The 18,980-nt window shown below is 36.6% G+C and overlaps 3 protein-coding genes and 1 non-coding gene across 5 annotated transcripts; 2 read left to right on the plus strand and 2 right to left on the minus strand.

The window, feature by feature from the left end:
• Nucleotides 1-30: 30 nt before the first annotated feature.
• On the minus strand, nucleotides 31-2,857 carry LOC147557865 (uncharacterized). 2 transcript variants are annotated; one of them, XM_086664345.1, is made up of 3 exons: nucleotides 2,798-2,857; nucleotides 589-1,679; nucleotides 31-289 (listed from the first exon to the last, which is right to left on the minus strand). In XM_086664345.1, the coding sequence occupies exons 2-3, from the start codon at nucleotides 1,673-1,675 to the stop codon at nucleotides 255-257; spliced, it is 1,122 nt and encodes a 373-aa protein (XP_086520471.1). In that variant the 5' UTR covers nucleotides 1,676-1,679; nucleotides 2,798-2,857; the 3' UTR covers nucleotides 31-254. The 2 variants fall into 2 exon arrangements, with proteins under 2 accessions (XP_086520471.1, XP_086520472.1); XM_086664346.1 differs by lacking the exon at nucleotides 2,798-2,857 and having other exon boundaries at nucleotides 589-1,851.
• Nucleotides 2,858-4,569: 1,712 nt separating this feature from the next.
• TRNAI-UAU (transfer RNA isoleucine (anticodon UAU)) lies at nucleotides 4,570-4,643 on the plus strand. The gene has a single exon. It is a non-coding gene; the product is annotated as a tRNA-Ile (tRNA).
• A 96-nt stretch (nucleotides 4,644-4,739) lies between these two features.
• LOC147557867 (receptor-like protein 7) lies at nucleotides 4,740-8,552 on the minus strand. The gene has a single exon (XM_086659444.1). It carries the CDS (start codon nucleotides 8,278-8,280, stop codon nucleotides 4,906-4,908), a length of 3,375 nt encoding a protein of 1,124 aa, XP_086515570.1. The 5' UTR covers nucleotides 8,281-8,552; the 3' UTR covers nucleotides 4,740-4,905.
• Nucleotides 8,553-18,365: 9,813 nt separating this feature from the next.
• On the plus strand, nucleotides 18,366-18,980 carry LOC147557868 (uncharacterized). The gene has a single exon (XM_086658953.1). The coding sequence runs from the start codon at nucleotides 18,366-18,368 to the stop codon at nucleotides 18,978-18,980; it is 615 nt and encodes a 204-aa protein (XP_086515079.1).

Here is an 18,980-nt window from a genome sequence, read left to right on the forward strand (position 1 = left end):
TATCAGCATGAATAAGTTGAAAAGCAAAAGTACTAAAACTACTACTTTTATTAAAAACCAACTTAGATTGTTTTGCCATAGGGCATACAACGCATTCATGCGACCTATTAAAGGAAATAAACGGGAAACGTTCTGATAAAGTACGTAAACGGCCTAAATTAGGATGTCCAAGTCGACGGTGCCAGACGTCGATTGACTTATTCAAAGCAAGTGCAGTAAAATTCCTACGGAGAATGTAGAGTCCATCAATAGCATCAGCCCGACCAATCTCCTGATGATTTGAGATCGTCTGAAAAAGGCAATGAGTTGAATCAAAATAAATACCAGATTTCAAAGATTTACAAGTCTGATTTACAGACATCAAATTAAATTTGAAATTAGGAATGTAATAAACTTGGTCAATAGAGAGAGAGTCGGAAAAGACGACTCTGCCAATGTATTTGACTAAGTAAGTCGCTCCATCAGGAATTTGAACATAACAAGATGGTGGTGCTAAAGCATAAGAGCTAAAAGCATCTAGAGAGAAGCAAACATGGTTTGAAGCACCACTATCAACAATCCAAACAGAAGGGTGAGATAGGGAAGTACCTGACATCATAGCAGAACTGGAAGGAGTTTGTGCATTGATAACTGCCATAATGCGGTCATAGTCTTCTCTGGTAAGAGTTGGAGCTGGAGAAGAGCTGGAACCCTGAGAAGTGCTACGGGCACCACCTGGACGAGGGGGGCGACCATGTAGGAGATAACATCGATCAACAGAATGACCGAGACGTTTGCAATGAGTGCACATTACATCTCTGTTACAAGTGTCAGCAATGTGTCCATGAAGGTTGCACTTAGTACAATAAGGACGAACTCGCTTATTTTTCGGGCGAGGTAAATCACTTTCTTTCAACTTGTTAGCAGCCGTGATCTTAGCGTTGAAAGCGTGAAAGTCAAAAGGAGCATTGATCTTATTTTTCTGCTCTTCTTGAATGACCAAATTATATACCTTGGCCAGAGAAGGTAGTGGTTCCATGAGAAGTATGTTATTGCAAGTCGCAGAATAACGTTCATGAAGACCCATGAGAAATTCAATCGTACGCGAGGTAAGATGATATTCAATAGTTGTTTTGCCAACAGGGCAAGCACATGAAGTGGGTGGAATGATAGCATCCAATTCGTCCCAATAAGACTTCAACTGAGAATAATAAGCTGAAATAGTCTGGTGCTCCTGAGTAAGGGCAGAAATCTTTTTCTTCAGCTGATAAATGTAGGTAGCGTTAGACGTAGCAAAACGCTCCTTCAAATTCTTCCAAAGATCAAAAGCAGAAGCCGAACGTCTCGTGCTACGTCGGATTTCCTCGCTGACAGAATTGGATATCCAAGCAGCCACCATGGTGTCACAACGGGTCCATGCATGAAGTTGCGCAGGATCCGTCGGTTTAGGGAGCGACCCATCGATAAAACCTTGCTTATTTTTAATGATAAGCGCATCGTGCATACTGTGAGCCCATTCAGCATAGTCTGGACCGGTAAGAACGGGATTAACACCAACAGAAGTGGCATTGTCCGAAGGATGCACATAATAAGCCTCACATATTTGTTGAAGAGGAGGAGTAGTGTCTGTCATCGGTGGAGTGTCATCTGAATTCGAGTTCAGATCACTGATATTGGCAGATTGTCCAGAAGTCATTGTTCTGTAAAGAATAGAATAAAATAATCTATTTTAAAATCAACGTCACAATAATATATAAGGGACGGTTCAGAATTTGCACAACTAACAGAAGTGTTGGGAAGTTAATATGACAGTAGATGCTGTCACAAAGAAGCCAAACAGTTTATGTACTGTGGGAAGAAAAAAAAAAAAAAAAAAAACCGTCACAAAGGATCGTAGTGAGGTGCTGTCACAAATAAAAATTGGTCAGTCAAAGTCAGAAGACTGTTTCGGTCAAAGTGGGTAGACTTTGTCCTTCACGGGTTAAGGCTACCGGGTAGGGTTACGGGTTAAGACAACCGGGTAGGGTCACGGTTTGAGACAACCGGGTAGGGTCACGGGTCAAAGCAACCGGGTAGGGTCAGTCGATCAACCAAAATTAGGGTTCCTGTTTGAAGCGCCGTCGCCGACCAAAATTAGGGTTCAGGCAGAGGGTTTATCAAATTAGGGTTTCTTCAAATATGATCGGTTTGGTGTAATTAACAAGGGGGAACTGTCAATCGAAGAGGGAGTAGTTGAAATCGATTGATTTCGTCCACCAACAGTAAGTAAATATGGAGAATTCGTAGAGAGAGAAAGCTCTCTGGAACTGCCGCTTTCGGCCAAATTTGTAATGGATTTGGTGGACGACCCTAGGTGGTCGTGGTTATTTTCCGACGAGAAGATGGTCCAGGTGTGGTGGTGTTTCCGACACGGGCAGATTTCCGACAGGAGATTCAAACTCTAGAGTTTGATCGCCGGAGAAGATGAAGTCGGGAACCAAAAAAATAAATTTTGGTTCCGATCTGGAACTGAATAGATGTTGTTCCGGATTTAAGGTATCCTCTGGTAAAAAAAACCAGGTTTAATTTGGTTCTGGTATCCTAATATATTAGGTTTTCTCTATTTCGGATTTATATGGAACCGGATTATGTTTGTTCTGGTTTTGTGAAGAAAACCCAGAACGAAACAGAACTAGTTTTAACCTTAAATCGGAACAGAAACAATTCTAACCTAGAATTGGAACAGAATTATTAATTCTAACCTAAAAATTAGCAAAAAAATATCAAAAAAATTCGAAAAAAATTCGAAAAAAGAAATAGAATTTTTATGAAAACTGACCTTTGAAGATGGAGTTGGGATGATCAAAATATAACGATAATAAGAATCCGTAGAGCTCCTTGGAAGAATAAAACCGAAGTAACGAAGTAATTATTACCAACAAAAAATCCCGGAAATATTAATTTGGCTCTAATACCATGTTAAGTTGATAGAGACACAAGAAATATAACTAGCAAAGGTGCTTTCATTGATTGAATGGGATACATATTTATAGAGATTACATGAGGGTTTGTAGAGAAATAATAAATAAGGAAATATTACAAAGAGGAAACAATTAAAATTACAATTGCTATATTATGTATTTCTTTCTATCTTGGGGAGATATCTTCTAGATATCTTCCTTTTCTTCAATATACTTCAATATTTCTTTTTGAAAATCAATTTTCTTTAAAAAAATTATGGGTTGGATTTGCTCCAACTGTCCACATGACCGTCGGAACCCCAACAGTCATCTGGAGAAGCCAACTGTCATGTAAGGAATCCCTCAGTCGACTCTACATTAAGAGTCATCTCAGCTTATCCTCAAGCGCATCAGGTTGCCGTGTTGGACCCAAGGGGATGAGGCCCAAAATGAGCCACCTTGGGTTGTAGTTTGTTTTAAAGTCATAAATTCCACTACTAGTAAATTATGGATAAGTTTAGTCATAGAGAGAACCCTCTTTTTTGTAATTTGCAGCACCATTAAAGCCTAGATGGGACTAGACGCATATGTACTCTTCCTTTTACTTAAAGAGATGCGTGACAACCGCACCCTGTGCCAGAGATTGCCTGACAAAATAAAATATATTTACTTCCCACAAGCCACACAACCTTCCAATTGGAACTAAACCCCCTAAACATCGGAACTGAATTGAACAGGACTGACTAACCAAGTAACCAGATAGTACCAACCCCATCCTACTAACTTCTTCCTTTTCTAGCTATTTCCCATATTATTTATACTCCCAATCAGGACATGATCCTTCCCCCAGGCCAGGGGGACACATTTACTCACTGATCAGGTGTATGTAGTTCTAGGTAATTTATGGAGTACAACTACTGTTTCTATTCTGCTACTCAATCTTCTTTATCTTCTTCCACTATTGATCATAACTACAACAACAAGAAGATATCATCATCAAGGAAGGAAAGTAAGAACAAGAAGATGATGAATAGTTGTAAAAGTGGGGTGAAATTATCAACAGATCCACAAAGTGTGGCAGCAAGAGAAAGAAGGCATAGGATAAGTGAACGTTTCAAGATATTGAAAAGCTTGGTGCCTAGTGGTGCTGGTGGAGGTCATAAGATGGATACTGTTTCCATGTTAGAGGAAGCTATTCATTATATTAAGTTTCTTAAAACCCAGATATTGTTTCATCAAACTATGTTCATTAACAACCATAAGAACTTATTGATCAATAATATCGAGCCGACATTTGATCACCACCACCAGGAACCACCATTAGTAAAAGAATACCCATCGTCAAGCAAAACAGATAATGATACAGTTCTAATGCCATTGATGCAACCACAAGATGATACAACTTTCTGTTTTCATAATGATGATGAAACAATGTTGTTACATGATCATGAGGATCAAGATCAGTACTCCTACTACTACTACTAGCTTCTCATTTTTTTTTTTTATGATGTATTCTACTACCTTGCTTCTCCTTTTGATTACTAGATAGATAATCCTACTTGTATGTTCAATATGGCATGTGAAATTGATTGTAGGTAAAATGTCAAAAATATTACTATCTTATGTTTATTATATGAACAATATAACATGAAGTCCCGTAGCTCAGTTGGTTAGAGCGTTGGTCTTATGAGCCGAAGGTCGCGGGTTCGAGCCCCGCCGGGACTAATTTGGTTATTTTTTTTGAGTTATCTCCAATTTCGATTTTGAAATCTGTGATTCACCTGTGGACAAGACAACTTTTACTAACTATAGATGAAATTCTAGAGTCCGAAACCAAATTGCTATATCTTGAACAAAAACCGATACACATTACAATAATGGTTTAAATTACCTACTCAAATTGGGTTTATATTTTGTATCTTCTTTTATGTGCAGGCTAAAAAGAACTAAATCTTGTAACTTTAGGCTTACAGAAAGAAATGGGATATCAACTATGGCAATTACAATTAGGGTTGTGAATAACCCTTCTCATAGTGATGTCTAGTTTGGTACAGAAGACACAATAGTGTCCCAATAAACCTTCTTCATTTTCCTCCTCCTCATCGACATTGGTCTCTCCTCTGTTCTCCTTGCGCTCATCTTTGGTTGTTTCCTCCACATCAACTCTGCCATCATCACAACTTACACGAAACAGCCGCACGGGTAAAATTATCGAAAATATTCTATTTATGTGATCATCGTACCATTTCCTCCCTTTCTTCCAAAATACTAGAGCCGCGAGAACCATTCCAAGACCTCCTCCAAATCCTAATCCTGTTACTATGAATTGCCAATCAGCTTCATCCTTAGAATATGATGCCATATTGGTAGTAGACATGGTAATCTTGCTGCAGTTGGGCAAGGGTGGCCCACATAATCCATCATTTCCTTCAAAGGAAGCTGCCATGAATGTTATAAGCTGTTGACCAGGTGGGATCCTACCTACAAGTTTGTTGAAGGAGAGGTTCAATACTGAAAGGAATGATAGACCTGCCAATTCAACTGGGATCTCTCCAGTCAGCATATTCGACGAGAGATCTAATGACTCGAGATCTTTAAGTTTCCCGATTGACGATGGAATATGGCCTGTGAGAGCATTGTGTGAAAAATTAAGAACATAGAGTGACTCAAGATTTCCAATTGTTTCAGGAATCTCTCCTGCGAATCCATTATTTGATAAATCAATGGAGGAGAAAATAGTTAGGATCTTCACCAGTTCCATCTCTAGCCCTTTGCTGGTAACTGTTACTGTGTCTTGGTAATACAATTCGGAAAATTCTAAGAACCTGAATTTTAGTATTCCGTGCTTGCGTTTCGACTGTTCTTCTTGTTCACTTGTTACCATAGACTTGAAATTTGAAAAGTGATCGCCAGATAAAGTTCCCGTAAAATTGTTCGAAGCGATGTCAATGATTTGCAACGTTCGGAAGTTGTTGTTAGTTCCTTGATGTCCTAACACCCCACCGAATTTGTTTGACCTCAACACAAGAACCCGTAAACTAGGTATTTCTCCCAACCAAGAAGGAAAATTACCACTCATTTGATTATTCCCAAGGTCTAGTACCTCTAGCATTTTACAAGAAGCCAAAGATCTTGGTACCTCACCTTTTAATTTGTTCCGGTTGAGAGTGAGAGTTCTTAAACTACAACTTCCTGGTCCTAGAAACTTCGGAGGCATGGTTCCACTAAAGGAGTTTCCACCTAGATTAAGTACTCTTAGGGTTTTAATGGTTCCTAGACATTCGGGTATCGACCCGCTCAGGTTGTTATTTGAGAGATCTAGAACTTGAAGAAAATTAGCATCTTTGCAAATTGTTCCTGGGATTTCTCCACTAATCCTATTCTTTGAAAGAGAGACAAAAATGGAAGCTGAGAGGTAAGCACTGATGTTGGTCGGGATGGAAGTCAAGTTGTTATCTGAGTAATCCAAAACAGCAAGAGATGGTGGCAGAACAAAGTTCTTCCCTCGGAGTTTGTTGGAATGGAGGTCAAGTAACGCGAGACCTTTGAAACTATTGTTGGGTAATGACAGGTCAGGATCTTCCAGATGGTTATGAGAAAGATTCAATTGAGTTAGACTTCCATTCCCAATTTTCCAAATCCAGTTGGGTACTTTCCCTCGAATTTGATTGTCCGAAAGATCTAACTGGCTCAATCTGGTTGTGTTTTGCAAGAACGTGGGAAACTCTCTCAGATTGCATGACCTCAATTTCAAACTTCCAATTTGAGGGAATAATACAGTACTATTAGCACCACTACCACCAGTACTCATACTCAAATTGTTACTTGAAAGATCTAGATTCGAAAGACTTTCAAATTTCTCTAAAACCATATCTAAACTTATAGTTCCATTGAATTTGTTTGAAGAAAGTATGAGAATCTTTAAGTTGGAGAGTAGGAAAATTGATTTTGGAATAGCCCCTTCCAACTTATTAACACTCAAATCAAGGCTATCCAACAGGGAAGAAGACGTGGTATTGAACTCGCTCAGTCGACCACTGAACTGATTGAGAGAAAAATCTAATTTCTGGATTGAGGGAAGAGTAAACAGAGCTGATGAGATAGTTCCATTAAGTGAATTATTTTTCAAGTTCAGAGTATTTAGCTTCACAAGCTTGTCCCATTGAGAAGGAATTGGACCGACTAAACTGTTATGAGATAGATCAATCTGAACGAGATTCTCCGACCAACGGATCGATGGGATTGAACCACTGAAACTATTGGAAGAAAGTCTTAAATATGAAAGTTGGGTAAGATTCCCCATCGAAGTAGGAATTGATCCATTAAAGCGACAATTCATAAGCTCTAACCTAGACAATAACCTAAGATTACCAATGGAACTGGGTATTTCACCAGAGAAACTAGTTTCTGTTAGTACTAATGTTTGAAGAGAACCATTCTTTGGGAATTCAGGCAAAGAACCATTAAGAAGTTTATTATTTGATAGATAAAGTGTCTCTAATGTTTTGATTTGGAGAATTTTATCTGGTAATTTCCCAAACAACCCACAAGAACTAAGATGAAGAGAAGTTAAGTTCGAAAATTTGCCGAAAAAATCAGGTACTTCAGCAGAGATATTATTCTGATCAAGTCGAAGTTCATGTAGTGAATTGAGTTTCAACAAAGATTGATCAAAAGGTCCTGAAAGATAACAATTAACTAAACTCAATACTTTAAGTTTTGGAACTGAAGAAGATAAGGCTTGACCCCAATTAGTTCCATGAGCTGAAATGTTTACACCATCTAACCTAAGTTCTATCAGTTCTACTAAATTACTAGTAAGATTTCTAAGATCTGGATTAATAAGCATCAATGAATTAGTACCAGGAGAAAAGGTAGAGAGATCAAGAGTAACCAACCTTGTTAGAAATGAAATCTCAATTGGAATTTGCCCAGAAAAGCCTGAATTTGACAAATTAAGATAATTCAAACTTCTTAATTGACTAAACCCAGATGGAATTGAAGAAGAATTGATAGTATTAAAAGCTAAATTCAATCTTTGAAGGTACTGAAGTTTGAATAGACTACTTGAATTATCAAGTCCACTAGAGATGAATTCAGTACTAAGATCCAAGCTGGTAACATGACCAACTTTATCACAATCGATACCATCCCAAGAACAACAATCTTTGTTTAAATTCCATGATTTAAGTTTTGATTTTGTAGTATTTGAAATCAAAGGAAGGGAAGTAATTAGACTGTTGTTTAATTGGATTAACAAAGATCTCTGATCATTGAGACATTGGGTATGAATGGTTTTAGCTTGGGAAAGTATCAAAAGCAAGAAAATTAACAAAAGCCATGGAAATTGGTGAATTCTCATTGGAGATAATGATTATGAGAAACGCCCATGAGATTGTGTGTGGTGATTCTGGGAATGAAATTTACAAGTAAAAGGAAGAAATACATTCAATTGAAGGTTGCTTGAGTTGAAGAAAAATGGTGTTGAAAGTTGAATGGCCGACCACTTGGTTCAGGTAAAAGACATGAAGCCGAAAGAACCCTAGAGGGATAAAGAACAGTAGAGAGAGAGAGAGAAAGAGAATGCACGAAATCAACAAATAAATTGAATGAGTGGTGGTTGAAGAAGAGTCAAAGTCTACATTTTTGAATGCTTAATAATAGCTTATGTTTTTTTTTTGGGTTATTTCCCAAATAGCCCCCAATTTTGTCACCAGCTTCCTGTCTAACTAGGGGTGGGAATCGGTCCGGACCGGTCGGTATCGGACTCTAACTTCATCGAACCGGTCGACTCGGACATAAACTGTTGGTGACCACCTATTTACTCGGGCGGACTCGGACGGTCACTCTCAAGAATTCTTTGTCAATTGACCGTCCAAGACCGTTTATTTTACCGGTCCAGTCGGACACCGGACGGTCTCGGTCCGGACTTTCCAATAAATTTACTTAATTCAGAACTTTATTTTTAATACCACAAACAAAATTACTTACAAATGAAGATGTTTAGCCAAGAAATCAAAAGTAAATATAAAAAAGAAAAAACACAGTAGATCATCATTTGACAAGATATAATTAAGCCATGCACTAATGTTTGGTCTTCCAAAGGACTATATGACTATAGCCAACGATCATCATATATTCATATGTCCATAAAATTCAACGGTCAACTTCTAAAAATGAGGACAGTTTAGTCGGTCAACCTATTCGGTCACTCGTACCGGTCGGTCAGCGGTCGGTCCTTCGACATAGAATTTTGACCGTGACCGTCCGCCAATTCTTTCGGGCCGGTCGGACACTGACAGTTATGACCATCGGGTGTCCATGGACACTTTTTATCTCGGTCGAACGGGTCGGATAGCGGTCTTCCGAATTTTTTTCCCACCCCTATGCCTAACCCCCTACTTTATCAAAAACACCCAGACGGCCCCCTTTTTCAATTACCGTTATAATTCCGTTAACTAGTCATGACCTCTCTCACTTCCACCACATCGCCTCTCTCTGCCACCTCATCTACTCGCCACCTCATCGTCTTCACCAGCAAAGGTTGCCGGCCGGCAACCTTCAAACATAAAAAAAAACATTTTTTTTCCTTTCTCCTCTCTCTCTCTAAAGAAAAAAGGAATTTTTTTTCTTTAAACAGATCTAGAAAGAGAGAGAGAGAGGAGGATGGACCTTTGATGTTATGAGATTATTTTGATTTGTATACATGGGGATTATAATTGTGAAGTTACGTCGTGGGCAGGAGTTGAGATTGCGAACAGAATCGCAGACCTTCAAAGGTCTGTCCTCATCTCTCTCTGTAGATCTGTTTAGAGAGAGAGAAAAGAAAAAAAAAATTTAGAGAGAGAAGAGAGGAAAAAATGTTTTTTTTTTTTTATGTTTGAAGGTTGCCAGCTGGAAAATTGGTCGGCCAGCGACCTTCGCCGGTGAAGACGATGAGGTGGCGAGAAGATGAGGTGGCAGAGAGAGGCGATGAGGTGGAAGAGAGAGAGAGGTGATGACTAGTCAACGGAGTTATAACGGTAACTGAAAAAGAGAGGCATCTGGGTGTTTTTGATAAAATAGGGGGCTAGGCAGGAAGCTGATCACAAAGTTGGGGGTTATTTGGAAAATAACCCTTTTTTTGAACTATACCACAAAAAAAATGCTCCTAGACGACGAGTTGGTTGCTTATTTGGTCAAACACATACACAACCATTCTCTTTTAATCTAGGTTGTTCAAATGAATCTTATGTTGGGAGAATTACTGAAATCCCCGTGTTTTGAAAAGCTCTTTACATAAATCTCCATATTTCATTTATAATTTCATATATCCCCACGTTCTATTACATTTAACTTTAAAATTTTGAATATTACTTTCTTGTCCCTTTACGTTTTACACCACCTTTTACTAACTCATTTACATATTACTTCGGATTTTCAAAATGAAGAGACAAGATCAAAATGAAGGGACAAGATGAAATCAAATATATAGCAATTTTTGACCGTTTTTGCCCACAGGTGAATTTTGTGAACAAGATGAAACAAAAATATTGCATCCGAGTTCCTTCAAATGTGAGAATTTTGTCCACGGATGAATTCAAACACCTGAAAAATGTCCACATTCCAGTAAAAATGCTTGCTCCTACAAATATATTAAGTTATCATCTGATTTACTTATTAAGCATAAAACTTTGAAATTTATCTCGAAACTTTCATTGTTAAGTGGAGTGAAAGATTGTGCATGTAGAAATGCTCAAACTTCTACAATAAAGCAACACTAACACACCATCAACTATTTTAACAAAAAAAAGAGATTTGGTTGGCTGGAAAAAAGAGAGGTGATTAAGTCAGTATTTTGGAGATTTATTTGAGATATTCTAAAGAGAGAATTCTCTTCTCTTATAGTATAAGAAGAACATAAGAACAGGGGTCGGGTTATCTCAGTTTTGGGGGTCAACCTCTTTTTTAGCTCAACCAATTGAAAAGCAGAGAGAGAGAGAGAGGAGCAAAAAGGAATCATATTGCATCTTCTTCTCCTTTGTTCTTCACTGAAATTCTAGAATTGGAGAGAGAGAGAAATCAGAAATTGTAGCAAGTGAGAGAGAGAGTTTAGTAGAAAAAACAGAGAGTTTATGTTGGATTTTCTTTCTTTTTAGTTCTTCAATCTTTTGTATCTTTGTGAGAGAGATCATTGATTGTAGAGGGAGAAAACAAAGAAAGAGAAAGTGAGTTTTGAGAAACAGAGAATTTAATTGAACATTTAATTCTTCAAATTTCTTTTGCAATTTTTTGTTCTAATAGTTTAGTGAGAGAAAGATTAGAAGAATTGAAATACAATAGAGAGAGAGAAATTGTGTTGAAGAAGACCCTGTTTGGTGAGTGGGAGCTGCTGAATAATTATTTTCCCACAGAGAAAATACTTCCGAGGAGATGAGAAAATTGCTCCCTTAGGGCGCGTTTGGTTAAATTAGTGAGAAAAACTTTATCCTTCTTCCATTTTCTCTCTTATATTTCATGTTTAGTTTAATCTTGTTTCATGGATAGCTAAAACTCTCTGACTAGGGTTTATGATGAAGTTCTAACATATTATTTTCTATGATATTCCTTTCATGTTCTAATATCTTGAAGTGGTTTGATTTTTATAAAAGAATTCTTAGTTTCAATAGACGAATATTTCTTCATTAGCTATACTTTTAGTTTGACACATCATACTTAGGTTAGGTCCTTTGATGGTGTGTGCTTATAGATTGATAGTTAATAGTTGCGAGTTCGATATTTCGATACTTTGAGTTTTGACTTTAGGATTATTCAGTTTTAATTCGAACATTTTCCGGGGTTTGGCACATTCGGTTACCAAAACTTGAGTGATAAAAAAGATATGCATGATTGGGTCGTCGTTAATACTTGTTAAAACAGATTCTAAAACCCTAGGTCATCTCCCCCCATTTGAGTTCATCTTTATCATTTGTTTTAGTATTTTATTATTTTATCACAAAAACCCAATTTTAAAAGAAAACGTGTTACTTCTAAGTTTTAGAATAGGTTTGACTAGTCCCTGCGGATCGACCCCGGTCTTACTGGGATTTTACTACTTGACCACCGTGCACTTGCGGTATAGACCTATTTAAGGTAACCTTTTAGGTCCATCAGTACGTAAGATACTAGAGGGCACCTAGTGCGTGATAGCAGTACACCCATAGCCTAAATGCCACACTTAGAGAAGTGTGTTGATGAGACATGAAAATGTCCCATCTGAATCTCTTAAATCGGGTTAGTTAGTCCAGTTCGAGCGGTTACTCTGATGATTTGTTTGATTTTCTTTCTCAGGTGTCTTTTACGGAGTTCGGTGTGAAAAATAGTTAAAATCGGGAGAAAGACACACATGAGGGGTAGTTTGGTCATTTGCTGATTTTGGAAATGTTGATTCTAGGATGAAAGCAGAGTCAAGGACGGATCCGTGGGTGAAAAACGGAAGTCAAATCGGAGTCCGGATACGAAATATAGCGAAAGTCAAAGACGAAGTCAAAATTCGTTGACCAACGGGACATCTTCAGGTACGCGGGACAGAGAAGGACTACGTGGTGCTTTCTTATCCGAGAGCCATACTATACTCGCTTGGCCGCATAACACCGGATCTCGTGTTTTAAAGCACTGATGCTGTGTGGTTTGCCGCAACTTACTTCCGTACATCCGAGGCGTGAGATCCGAACGACTCCATCTGACGGTCGTTTCCACGGTGAAGCACACTAGCACAATGCTCCATGTTACACCTTTCTTTCCATTCTCCCAACCAACGTGATTGATCCCAGAAATCCGAGATTTCTTCCCTTGTCTTAAGAGAAAGAGGAAGTAATATTTTGAAAAGGAAAATGAGTCTCGGACAGTAGAGAGACAAAGATGAAGATGGAAAGAAATAATTGTGAGTTTTGAAAAGAGAAAGAACAGGTTGGATGAAGATTAGATGGGATTTGGTTTCTCCATTTGGCTGGTTATCTTTCTCTACATAACGACCGGAGTTATTTTGAGAAGTGTGTCACTGACTAAATCTCTCTTTTGGCCCCTCTTTGTTGGTCCATATTATTTCACTTTGGAGAGAACAAAAAACTGTTATGTTAAATCCTTGTTTTGTAGGTTCACTAAAAGTTCCCTTTAGTTTCTTGTGGGACAAGTTGGAAGAAAGATGATTATAGATTCAAAAAGATTCTTTACGTCGGAATATAGAAGTCAGCATATTCAAAGGTATGCATTTACTTTTGTTTAGCATGTTCATCTTGAAATTTTGATATGAGCTCTAGCATGATTAATCCATAGTACCATATTTATGTATGTTTTTTTTAGATGAAAACCCAATAAGGAAGAATTCTATACAGAAAAATGTGGAGCTTCTAATAAACAGATGTTAGAAAGTACAAGTATAAATATATAATGATTTTAGAGGATCAAGTAGCATTGTTATACTCGTAGCAAGTCGAAGTAATAATCCAAAAATTAACTCTTCAGGTAATTAATGTTTTCTTTCTTCAATCCTTGCATAGTGCAGTTTAATCGCACAACATTCCCGTCTTCTAGGTTCATGAATTGTGGTGAGTTTCGAGTTAGTTTTTGGTTTCTTATCCTTGTTAAGTTTCAGTCTCTTGAGGGAAAAAGTAGTGCATGAACCTGTTCACGACGAAGGCCAACGTATGGCAGGTGTATCTGGACATTGAGTGTTAAGATATATACTTGGTTTCTCTGTAAATGTTACACGATTTTAGGTTTGAGGAAGTTTGCAAGTGAGCCTATACGAATGATGAGAATACCAAGAGTTAATTTATAAACTATAACGATGTAATTTTGCAGTATAAGATGACTCCTGTAGAAGAGAATTTATTACATGTGCAAGGGAACGGGAATGGCTCTTAGGGATTTTACTCTTACTTCATTGGTAACTTCCAGTGTTGTTTGGCTAAATCTCTCTCTCTCTCTCTCTATCTCTAAATCTCTCTTTAGAAGGCCAAAACTATTTACAGAGCTACTTTGGCTCTTTAGAGAGCCCAAAAGTTGAAAACTTTTCACTTTCTCTATAAATAAGGCTTTGCTACTTACAGATTACATAGGGACTAAAATCAAATTTTGATAAGGATCAAACTGAAAAAAAAATATATTGATTATAGAGTAGAAGATATTTTATCTCCTTCGTTCCTAAACCCACCTTCCACCACCCCAAGAACCACCACCACAACTATGAACAATCAACTCACAATCACCTACCGGAAACACTAGTAATGGAAGAAACTAACAATGAGGAAAGTGCATTAATGGAGTATCTTGGTGGTCAAGGAGCTTCATTAATGGAAGAATTTGATATAGAAGACCTCAACTACAACTCTTCATTGGACTCATATAACAACATTCTAAGTGAAGACATAACTTTAGAGGTAAGATAAACTAATTTGTGGTGATTATTCTAAAAAAGAACTTAGATTTCTAGGTCAACATTTTTTTTAACTTTTATGAACGACCCAAATTTTCGGTGAAATGATGGTTAGAACGACGATCATTTTCGGTGGTATTTTTACCAACAAATTTCGGTGAAAACAACAAAAACTATAAGAAAAATATGGCAACAAAAAAAGTGGATTTTGGGCAGGAACCACCGAATTTAAATCGAATTTTTTTGGTCAGAACCAACAAAAAATTTGGCAAAAAAAAATCTTATCTTCTATGACAAGATTTCCTTGAAAACTAAAGAGCTAAAGAGATATCTACTTCTATGAATGTATATGATTCAAGATAAATCTATAACAAGATTTCTTTGAAAACTACTTAAAAAAGCCTTGAAACCCTAACACATCAGGATAAAAGTTGAAAGAATGGCTTTAAGAATTTTTGGAGGGAAGAGATTAAGGGTTCTAGATGGAGGGAAGGACCTATCTGTAAAATAGGGGTCTAATTCTATAAATAGCAAAAGTGTATCTACAAATAGCCAGCTCTCTAAAAGCTCTTAGTAGCTCCGTAAATAGCAACGACCATTAATAATAGTGTGCATGGAAAAGACATACCTATTAATAACCACCTAAAACCCTAAAGGCTATACCTATTAATGAACACCTAAAACCCTAAAAGCTATACCTTATTGACAACCACCTACAACCCTGAAGTTGGTGGTGGGAAAAAGTGAAAAATGGGTGGAAGAGAAATCAAAGAGAAGAAGGGTTCTAGACAGAGAAAAAGAAATCGTTCTCCATAAACTTTATTATTTATTTAATTTCTTGTTTGATTGATATGTGTTGTCTCCATCTAAATAAATCATGCCATTGATTACTATAATACTATTTTGCTTTTTTGCTATTCATTCATATGTTTACATTATTCATTAATTAATATATAAACAAGTTCAATTCACCGAAAAAGATTATGGTTTGTTAAGTTATTCCTTATTTTTGTTTTGCATTATTCGTTGATTAATATAATCTTTTATGGTACAAAAAAACCACTCAATACAATCTTCACTAAAAAAAAATATTCTTTCACTTCGAATACTATTTTGCTTTTTTTGCTATTTATTCATCATAGTTCTTTTTACATTATTCAACATATAAGCAACTTCAATTCATCGAAAAATATTATAGTTTGTTATGCTATTTTTTCATTATTATTTTTTTTGCATTATTCGTTGATTAATATATCTTTTATGGCACAAAAAAATCACTCAATACAATCTTCAGTAAAAAGAAAATATTCTTTCTCTACTACTACTTCAGCAAAATTCATCTCAAAATTTTTAAATCTTTTTGTTTGTTTACTTTGTAAGAGAATAATGTCGAAGCTAAATATTGTGCGTAAAGAGTCTGCCGAGAAAGAGACAAAAAGAAATATGCAAATCTGGAAATTGAACCCGACAATGGAGAAAGATTTCATCGATTTATGTTTGGAGTCGGTTGCAGTATTGGTTATGCTGGAAGTTCTCTAAGAAATTGGTCTAACATTATTAAAAAATTGAATAACAAATACAATCAGAATTTTGACCAAAAGACCCTTAAGAATAAGTGGAGTTCTCTGAAGAGCGGGTATATGGTCTGGAGACAACTCACACATAAGACTGGTCTTGGTTACAACGCCGATCATGGAACATTCGATTGGCCCGCCAAGATATGCAGAACTTTAATTGAGGCAAGTGGCATATTTAAGATAAATACTAGTTTATTAAGTTTAGTATAACGTAAGTAATAATTTAGTTTTTTTCTTTTTGCATATGTAGAAAGAGAAGAGGGTTGCAAAGTTTAGAACTCAACCTTTGAACCATTTTAAGGAGTTGGAGCAACTCTTTGAGGGTACACTCTCAACTGAGGAAACTGCTTACAATCCTATTTTATTTGATCAAGATGTGCATGATGATTCCTTGAAGGATGACTATGAAAAATTCACTTCTACTGAAGGTGAAACTATTGTAGATCTTGACAAAGATGACTATTTTTCAAAAAATAATGATGTTTATTTGGAAGATTTTACTATTTCACAAAGTCCTACTCTTAAAAGGTCTCAAGGTTCAGGAAAAAGAAAAAGAGCTATTGCGGAGTACAATGAATTAGTTGGAATTATACGCTATCATGTGGAAGGGTCCAAAGCTGATAGAGAAATTTTTACAAAGAAAATGGGTCAGGAACTTAAAGAAGGTGTAAAAGCCAAAACTTATTTTGTTGATGAATGTCTTAAGATCATAATGCAATGAAGGTCATACTTAATGTTCAGTATACAAAATAAGATTTTATTCAGAGTTCTAATATTTATTTTATTTTATATTCGTTGGTGCAGATAAATATTATTTATGTGACCTTGCTTACACCCACACTAGAGGGTTTATGGCTCCTTATCGCAATCAAAGATATTGGTTGTCGAGTTGGAAATCTGGACCTGGTATTGGTAAAGAAGAAATGTGATTGAACGAGCCTTTAGTGTGTTGAAGTGTAGATTTCCAATATTAAGAAATCTTATAGTTTTCAAACCCAGATACATATTGTGGTTGGATGCATGGCGTGAAACAATTATCTTCGTCGACATTCACTTGATGATTCATTGTTCCAACAATATGAAGATGTTGACGCAGAGATAAACAACAACGTTCCTATGGACTCTGATGATCCAATGCCACATTCTCAGACATTTCAACCTCAAGATCAAGCTGCAATGATCCAACTCCGAAACGAAATTGCAGATAAACTAGTTAATAGTGCAAATGTTATAGCTTAATGCATATTTTCCTACATTACTTTATTTGACATGAAATTTATTTACATTATCAATCTATGATGTGAAGTTTGATTAAATATAATTAATTCTTTGAGTAATTACGTAGTAACAGAAGTAGCAAATTAAGAGACTTCGTAGAAGGATAATTTAGACAATTCATAGTTTTTTATACCGCTTATAAATGATAAAACAAACGACATTACACTTATAAGTGATAAAAAATAAACGGTGCTGCACTTATTAAGTGATATCACTTGGTAAGTGATGTTCACTTACTAGTGCTATCACTTATAAGTGCTAAAAAATCAAACACCCTCTTACCCACTCCATGTTGCGCTCTCCCTTTCCTCCCGTGGAAAAATTTACGCTTCATCTATTTCCCGCCTAAATCTCCCTAAATCTTCAGACTTTCATTTCCCTTATTAGTCACTTTCTCTCCCTCAATCCATTAATGAATGTAGCCTTAACTATTATGGTTCCCTTATTAATCACTCGTTCTCCTTCAATCCATTAACGAAGGAGTCAGAAGAACACAAATCGGGTAAGTAATAATCTCATCTTTCTATCTCTAAACCTCTTTTCTTCTTGATTTTTTTGTCACAACTGATCAAAACCGTATAAACTAAATACCCATTTGGATCAACTTTGATCATCTTGGGTATTTTTTTCTTGCACTTTAATCAGTTATGATAGAAAAAGTTATCTTGGGCTAAATGTTTCCATCCTGTATCGACGAGCAAGCAACATATCCAATGTTGGGATACTACAAACAAGTCAGTAGATCTATGAGCCAAATTTGAAGAGATTTTGTCAGGAGATCACACCGGTCCACTCCACTCGACCAAACCGAGTGGACCCGGTTCCCACTAGGAATCCTACTACTACAAGGAATCCCACTACTACAAGATACTATAAGATTGTTGTATTTAGATAAGCATTAGATAAGCATCTTCTAGATTACCATAGTGGAGATATTTCCTCCTAACCCTAATCATTGTAATCTTATAAATAGGACCCCATGCATAATGTAAACAAACAATATATAAAGAGACTTAATAAAGCAATTGTACTTACAACATCTCTCTACTACTCGATCTCGCTCTCTCTATCTCCCACTCGATCTCACTCGAGTTCCATCTCTCACTATCGACTTCACCCGAGTTCAATCTCCCTTTTCATCATCAAAGGAGGTTTATACCTCTTCACATGGTATCAAAGACTTATTTTTTTCTTACAATGACTATCACTGATGTTTCATCTGAAGCTATTCATGTTATTACTACTAATTCTAGTGGAGCGTTTGATGTTCATCACTCGGATTCTCCCACCACTATCTTAATTACGCCTCTTCTAACAGGCGACAACTACTCTTCATGGTCTCGAGGAATGATTAAAGCTCTCCAAGCTAAGGATAAACTAGGATTTGTTGATGGGAGAATTTCTAAACCCACCAATCCTATTGAGTTACATCTATGGGGACGATGTAACGATGTAGTTTCCAGTTGGCTTATCAATTCAGTTGATCCTTCTTTGCGTTCTTCCATTCTATATGATGATTATGCTTTCGATATTTGGAAAAATCTTTATGATCGTTTTCATCAAACGAATGCTCCTAAAGTTTTTCAGCTAAAGAGAGTTATTTCATGTCTTAAACAAGAAGGTTCCAATGTTTTAACCTATTTTACTAATCTTAAAGCTCTTCAGGATGAATTAAACTCCTTAATGACCACGGAACCATGTATATGTGGACATGGCAGATCTTTGATTGATTGGACTAATCAAGATAGAGAAATGAAGTTTCTCAAGGTCTTCATGACCGATTCTCGGCTATCCGAAGCCAAATTTTATTAA

Source organism: Eschscholzia californica, unplaced genomic scaffold (assembly GCF_041429995.1).
Source record: "Eschscholzia californica isolate CP2 unplaced genomic scaffold, dmEscCali1.0.p SCAF_2, whole genome shotgun sequence".
NCBI classification, from domain to species: Eukaryota; Viridiplantae; Streptophyta; class Magnoliopsida; order Ranunculales; family Papaveraceae; genus Eschscholzia; species Eschscholzia californica.